The 7,665-nt window shown below is 38.3% G+C and overlaps 1 protein-coding gene across 1 annotated transcript; it reads right to left on the bottom strand.

The window, feature by feature from the left end:
• Positions 1 to 2,566: 2,566 nt before the first annotated feature.
• Positions 2,567 to 7,665, bottom strand: GLDH (L-galactono-1,4-lactone dehydrogenase). The gene is made up of 6 exons (XM_010274947.3): positions 6,778 to 7,665; positions 5,854 to 6,104; positions 5,494 to 5,679; positions 4,680 to 5,100; positions 4,130 to 4,270; positions 2,567 to 2,970 (listed from the first exon to the last, which is right to left on the bottom strand). The coding sequence occupies exons 1-6, from the start codon at positions 7,456 to 7,458 to the stop codon at positions 2,812 to 2,814; spliced, it is 1,839 nt and encodes a 612-aa protein (XP_010273249.1). The 5' UTR covers positions 7,459 to 7,665; the 3' UTR covers positions 2,567 to 2,811.

The raw sequence follows: 7,665 nt of genomic DNA on the forward strand, positions 1-7,665 counted from the left end.
GTTTTCTTTTTACTCTGTAATGTGATATAGAGACTGTTCTAATGTTTGGTTCTGAAAGTTTGCATTTGGTTTTCTTTATTCGACCTTATCAACAAGTTCAAGTTCAAATGTGCTTTTTAGGAGAAAGAGCGAATAAACCACCTCCTGAACGACCTAATTTGGGCTTCGATTCCCAAAAATAGTTCAGTTCTTGTAAATTAGTTGTTTTGTTTCTGTTTATTTTGGTTTTCTGTTTCAACCTTGATTTGATGAGTTTATCATGGAGTGAGCAAAAGGATGAATTTTCTTACTGTGCCATGAGTAAAAAAGAAATTCTTCTTACTGGTGTCTGAAACAGTGGTTGGAGCCTTGGAGGGTTTGTTTGTCTAAAAACTCTGGAGAGAGAGAGAGAGAGAGAGGAGAGATAGCGCTAATTAAACCATTTGAAAGTTTAATTTGTACTTGTTATGCACATCTTACATTATGTCAAATAATAGCCTTTGATGGGATCATTTATGGGTGGACTAATTAAAGAGATAATGAATCTCTCTTGAACAAGCATAATATTTGATGCACCAGGTTATTGCAATACATTTCACTACTGTTTATGTCTCCTAATACACTTGGTGGTTTCTAACTTCTTTTCTTCTTTTCATATCCTCCTTTTCAATGAATAAAGTAAACACTTAATGAAATATGAAGAGGGTTAAATGTAATGACTGAATGATTGAAGATAGAAAATAAGAGAGAAACAGAACGTTGAGGTTAAGTTCTTAAGAAATTTCACAAAGCTTCTGAAGAATTTTCCTACAACTTTCTGTTTGACTGTCTCTCTTATATCTGTCAAACCAAATATAGCTCAAGTGAAGGTTTAGGCTGTCTTTTGTTCATTTTTACTCATTACAGAAGGCTCGAAGACTGTCTTAGGGAAATCTTATGTCCTTGATGACCTCAAAAAGAACCAGCTTCCAGTCATGGAAACAGGAGACTGTGTTGAGACCCATACTGGAAGTCTGGAAATGGTTTGAATTTGTTTTCTAGATCCCCCGAACTAGAAACCATCCCCAGCCCCTTCTTAAGTAACAACTGTCAGGATTTTCTTTCCCTTTGTATCATAGTTCTCCCTCCTTTTTCAATTAACCAAGTTGCTGCATAATTTTTCTTCTTGTTTTAGAATAGTGAACAAGCTGGATAGCTCTGGCTACAGGTTTCATTGGATGAAATGCAAACATCATGTTTTTCTGACACAACAAGAAGTATTTGGATATATATACATATTTACCATTTCTGTTTTACTCTCAAGTTTGTTTGGGTTATGTGAGGGTTCATCTTGTTTCCTCAATCAATCATTTTGTTTGAGTAGCTGTAGCTCTAAAAATTCAGAACCCCCCCCCCCCCCCAACATTGATAAAAGGCACAAAAGATGATGCATTGTGAGAACACATTATTTGGGAGACAAAATACTTTTGCATGATTACTGCGTTAAAGTAGTTTTCTTTCTTTTATGATTTTTCTTGTGGTGTCCTAACTGTTGTACATGTTTTGTGGGTAATTCCAGGAGAACTGAAGAACAAAAGCCTAAGGAACAGAAGCCTAAAGCAAGCGAGAATAAGCCTGTGATGACTGAATGACAATTGGCTGAATGCTAGAGTTTAGAATATGTAGCAAGTGAAGGCATTTTTTGTGCCCATTGGGTAGCAGCATGTTTCTATCATGAAACCGTACTTGGGAGTTCGCAACTATGCCTTCCATATACAAATTACCTGGATTTGAGGATTTTGTGAATTTTGTCTTCTCTGCTGCTAGTGTGAATCAGACTGATCTATCAAAAAAAAAAAAATGTGTGATCAGACTCGGACAATATAATTCTCTGTTCCTCTCTTAATTCTCTAGCAATCCAAACATGGAGAATAATGTGTCTAAGTTCCTGGTTGGGCTAAAATGGGATTCATGATTCTTACGGGCTAATGTGATCCTCAGCTTTTGCATTTGTGTTTTTCAGCTGTGAATGTGATTTGCATTGCAGTTTGCGTAAGTCCCGAACATCACGTTCCCTTTGCGATTCGATGGGGTTTATACTAATATGGTTACAGCATTTCAAAGACTACTACAAAGTAGGATCCTCTTCGGTCCTACTCCACTAGGCTTCATGTACTATGGAGTATAGACCATCCGAACTAATTTGAGTTCTAAATTCTAATGTCTCGTTAACCAAAGTCGCCAACTCTTCCCGAACTGTCGATTAATAGTTAATGTTTACGAGTTACAGGTAGCATTTCATTTGGCAAAGACTCTCTTTGCCTCAGCCACAAATTTGTGTTCTGTAGAGCATATTGAATCCAATAGCCAATAGTACTTGCGAAAATGAACTTCAAAATGCAAATATATGTAATGCAGTGTCTGATTTTCATGCTTCTACCAGAGCTTACCTACTAGAACTTATCCATCCATCTGACAAGTGGCATGAATTCAATACTTGTGCAAAGTGGATGTTGGAGGTGTCAGGTGTGCCACCAAGGCCGCTCTTGAAGACCCATGGATCGCAGCCGCTGATGTTGCACCTTGCACGTCAACATCAAATACTCCATGGTGAACTTTGTTTTATTTTGCTAAAAGCAACAAATTACACCTTTCCTCTGATCCCAGGACTTCTTCAATGTATATTCAAACCCAGTCTTATCCTGGAGCTAGAAGATGCACTTAGCTCCCTCCAAAATGGTTTCACTAAACCAAAGAAATGACCAAGAGGAATCAAGTACATATTACATTCATTACGCTTCATTGGAATGAAAAGAGAATATGTGCTTTGCCACTAGTGCAGAAGAACGAGTCTCAGTTGGCTTCTGATAATGGGAATAGCTTCTCAACCATGCCATTAGACAGGATCTTGTTAGGGTCCAATTCCCTTCGCGCTTTGTTGTACTCATCAACTGGAAACCGCTTTCTCAGCCTTGCTTGGAGTGTCGCAAGCTCTTCCTTATCCTTTGGAACCTAGAGAAGTAGAAATTAGCCCATTAGGTTACGCATACATGTATGTAATATTAGATAATCACAAATAAAAGCAAAAAAAATATTACATTAATAGACAAGAACAAGAATATATCAACTCAGCTTGATCCAAATTTTTCCTTCCTTTCTTATACCAATCACGTCAGCAAAAGAATGAACATTGCTAACATCCTAAAGGAGTGTCTTCTTATTAGTAGACAGTCTCTCGGGTCTAGCTAAACCCCCATGGAGTATTGATAACATTATAAGAGAGTGTCTTGTTATTGGTAGGAGGAGAGGGCTTAATGTTATCTATTCTCATGTTTATAGGGAGACAAATGCTGTTGCTGATTGGTAAGCTAATGAGGGTCATGGGTTGATTGGGGGTAAGTGACTCTTCGTCTTTGTTCATTTGTTTTTATGATTCCTGGGGAAGGGCTACCCACCATGTTGTGTAGCCCATCTTTTCAGCTTATAAAAATAAAAGAAAAAGAATAAGAAAAAAGTGAGAGAGAAGCAGAAAAAGATCCTGCCTAGATTTTTGCAGGGATCTCAATGGTAATGTTGGATATTTTTTGTGCCAGAATAGAAAGTGATTCATTTTGATGGTCCTGGACAACTTGCTATCAATACTCAAGACAGAACAGAGACTAAGGGTCCGTTTGGTATGCAGCCGGAATCGGAATCGAAATCCATCGTAATCGGAATTGGAATGGTCTATTCCCATTGTCTGTTTGGTTCAGATAGGAATGGGAATGGAAATCGGAATCAGCTGGAATGAGATTTCATTCCCAAGGGAGGGGCAGGGAATGGCCGTTCCCTCAAATGGGTGAATGCCATTCCAGCAGGAACGGGAATGGGATTCCAATTCCGCTCAACCAAACAGTTGGAATCGGAATAGCCCATTTTGATTCCGATTCCAGATCCCTATTCCCGCGAACCAAATGGGGCCAAAGTTCTCAAAATGAAACATGCACCCTATATACACCAAGAGTTCAAGTAATTTCTAGCAAAATTCTAAAAAGATAATGGAATTACAGGTTTAATAGAATTGATACATCTTTTTATCACTAAAGTACAGATATTTTCATTTTTGTGATCTAAACTTGATTTTGTGAATCCCAAGGAGGAACTAATCCAATATGCAATTCATAGTTCATACCTCAATCTTAGCCCAATGTTCACAAGAAGAGTATTGATCCCACAACTGTTTCTGCGTTAGATGTCTGTAGTTGAAGAATTCCTCCGTGATTTCCTTCCTCTGGCGAGCATCCATTGTAGGAAGATACATTATTATGCCTACCTGAAAGCAGAGACACAAGCAGGTAATGTAGCTATGGATTTTATTATTCAATTCTATCTATTTTCTGAACCTAGTAAAACATATACATAGCATAGAACATATTTCTCTTGCTAGATCACATGGCATCCATAAATACTAAACCCATGATGGTTTGCAATTCCTAAGGTTGTGATATAAATATGGATTTTGGTTTTGGTTTTCAAAAGGTTGCCACCAGATTCTGGGGTGCAAATATAGTTGCATTTCAAAAGCATATTTCTAGGTGCTGAAAAAAGAACATATTAATATATAGACTCAAAAAACAAAGACAAAGGATGAGATTTGTCTAGGCAGTAACACAAAGCAAGACAGATTGTCCAATCATGAGTCATGACAGGAACAAGATTTATGGAAATGGAAATGAAATTACCCATGAAAATATATCATCTTCTGCAGAACTGAAAGCTGGACTCATGGGGCTTCTGCTGCAAACCGTCCATCTCTGCTCTATAGGAGCAGGTGCTGGTATCCCTTCATTCTGTATTAGCTTCTTCAACTCTTCTATGTATTCTATGTCTTTCATGTTTGGTTTTGCTAAGGTTCCTGCAGGGAAACATGTCTCTGAAACCCACTGCTGGCCACCACAATCAAAGCCCAGAATCTCATCACTCCAACCCACTCTGTAACCCTCAGACTTCCTCCAGAATTCAGCCTCTGCTTGATTGACTTTGATTACATGGTCCTTATTGAGAGGATCAAGTGCAAGAAGTTTATCCCTGAGCTCTGTAAATGACATCTCATCAATGTCTGGTTCGTCGTTTTCTGGAGATTTAGCTGTAGTTTCTTCAACTCTGAAAAAAGAAAAAGATCAACTAAAATATTAAGAGCAGATAGAATAAACGAATAAATGAATACATTCATTTAAGTCAGCCACAAATAAACTAGATTTTGGAGACAGATCTTTTAAAAGGCAAATCTAACAACAAAGAAAACAGAAATCAAAAACCACACTAAATGGATATATTGCAGAAAATAGAATCTTGAGCTTAGCACTTAATTAGGAAAATAAGGAAAAGTTCCTAAATATACAATTAGATAGAAAATAAAAGACATTGTTTGGAGGAAACAAACTTGAAATAAACATATAAAGGAAACATAAAGTAATCATTAGTTTTGTTTGTGTAATTTAATTTATTTTAACACTTGAAATTAGAATAATAAAAGATACACTTCTAAAGTTCTACCTATACTTCTTGAGAGACTCCCAGTATAAGTCACGAACATGCTGGATAGCTTCATCTTTCCCATACTTGGGTTTGAACTTAGGTGGGCCTTTCCACTTTGAAATAGGATTGCATCTTACAACCACAACTGTGTCTGTGTATGGAATATACAAGTATTTCACATGCTTATTTTCAGACAACCATTTCCTGCAAAAATGAAGGAAAAAGATGGTGACTCCTGGGAGAATTAATGGTACACTCAATTGTGTAATATCATATGTGAAATGGACAGATATGATTCTTAAAACCACTCCTTGACTTTGTAATAAAGAAAGAAAAACCAAACATTTGATACCAAACAAGGATTAAGAGATTAGTTACTTGTGATTTTTCTTGATCTCATTGATATTTGAAACAAATGTGTGCTCCACAAGCTCATGTCTTTCAACACATTGGAGGGTGACTTCAGCAACCACTCCAAGCCCTCCAAGACCACAGCGAGCTAGATAAAACAGTTCTGGATCTTTCTCTTTTGAAATATCTATTGTTCCCTTGGCAGGCGTAACCAGTTTCATGCTGATGACCTGCTCATCAATGGGAGGCAATCTTGCACCAGTACCATGTGCACCCACCTGATGAACAAATGAATTCAAAGATGTTAGCATAAATTGCAGCTGCATATTTAGGAAGCTTAGCAGCATACTCATGCATGTCATGTTTTGCACCGAAGTACAAATTAATGTATTGAGAAATGAAAAATTAAACAAGTACATAATAACAAATCACTTTCCCATCATGGATACAAATCGAGTAACATTCCCTGATAATTTCTCACATAACAAATTCCTTATCAATGCCGGTCAATCACATTTTCTAAAAGAACCATTGTTTCAATGGACACAATTTCTTAGAAAATGCATTAAAACAGACAAAGCAAATATCCCTTTGCTAAAGAATCTAAACTCAAAAGTATGTTAGCACAGTATCAGCATCTGGTGTACACATACTTTGTAAAACCCAATCCACTAAGCAAATTACAGAATTTAAGCCTTAGCGGTAATTTAGAGTTCCGGTGGGAAGGTAACTAAACCATCTTGGGACCAAATTTCTTTCTACAGGTCAGTGATACCATCAATAATATGGCACGGCAAAACATGAAATCCATGAAAGCATACTTCATAGAGCCGAAATGGTACACAAAATTCTCAGATCACCAAATGAACTTACTTTTAATAAAATTATAATGGAATCAGTTCGTGTGAACAGAATTCTTCACATCAACAAAATTTCGAGAGAGAATTGTACCTGAACAATTCCACCAATCTGTTGTTCCCTGATAGACGCAAAATTTTGCAATGTAAGCCCATACTCCTTGATCCCATCAACAAGCTGTTGCACTCTAACACCCGCCTGAACTCTAACCGTTTTCTTCTCCTTATCCACCTCCAAAACCTTATCCATCAATGCCAAATTCACCATTCCAGCTCTCTGCAACCCAATTCCATTCGGCGACAACCCCGATCCAACAGGCCGAATCTTCTGCCTCTTCTCGTTCGCCTCCTTCACAATCTTCTCCAATTCCTCCAGACTCTCGGGTTGCAGAAAAACCCTTGTCTGGACTTCATGGGTCCCGCTCCAATTCGAAACCGTGTGGAGATCTTCCGGCAGTGGAGCGTATCGGAAGAGGTGAGCTTTCTTGTGCTTAGCATCTTCAGGGAAAGGGAAGGAATAGTAAGTGGCGATGCCACAGCCCAGGAGAAGAGCAAAGTATCCCAAGTACTTGCGAATTTCGGCATCGGAAGAAGAGGAGGATGGGGAAGAAGAGAATGAACGGATGAACCTAGTGTTAGGATTAGGATTAAAAGGGTCTTGAGGGAGTGCAGTTAGGGTTTTCAGAGCTTGGAAATGAGGGATCGAAGAGGGATTGGAGGAGTGTTGTTGTAGTAAGGTTTGTACTGATCGCCGTAAGCCAAGTGCTCTATACATTGTTTCTCGGTGTGAGTTGCTTAGAACGCAGGAGAAATGAGTGGTTTTAGTGCAGCATTTCTCCTTCTAAGAACAGCTTTTGCTCTATTTAAGAGATTGGATGGAGACCGAGAGCGAGAGGGGTCGGTCAGTCAGTGAGCTGCAGTAAACACTCCCCCAAGAGCAGTGGAGGGAACTGGATGGTTGTTCTGTTGGGTTTTTTGTGGC

The sequence above is a fragment of the Nelumbo nucifera genome, chromosome 7, assembly GCF_055504915.1.
Source record: "Nelumbo nucifera cultivar China Antique chromosome 7, China Antique-T2T, whole genome shotgun sequence".
Taxonomy (NCBI): Eukaryota; Viridiplantae; Streptophyta; class Magnoliopsida; order Proteales; family Nelumbonaceae; genus Nelumbo; species Nelumbo nucifera.

Excerpts from the sequence above, each read along its gene's own strand:
- GLDH (XM_010274947.3), bottom strand. The coding sequence starts at position 7,458 with ATGTATAGAGCACTTGGCTTACGGCGATCAGTACAAACCTTACTACAA. Across the intron at positions 4,271-4,679 it reads AAGATGATATATTTTCATGG|GTAGGCATAATAATGTATCT; the intron begins GTAATTTCATTT and ends CTCTGCTTTCAG. Across the intron at positions 2,971-4,129 it reads AACATTGGGCTAAGATTGAG|GTTCCAAAGGATAAGGAAGA; the intron begins GTATGAACTATG and ends CTACTTCTCTAG.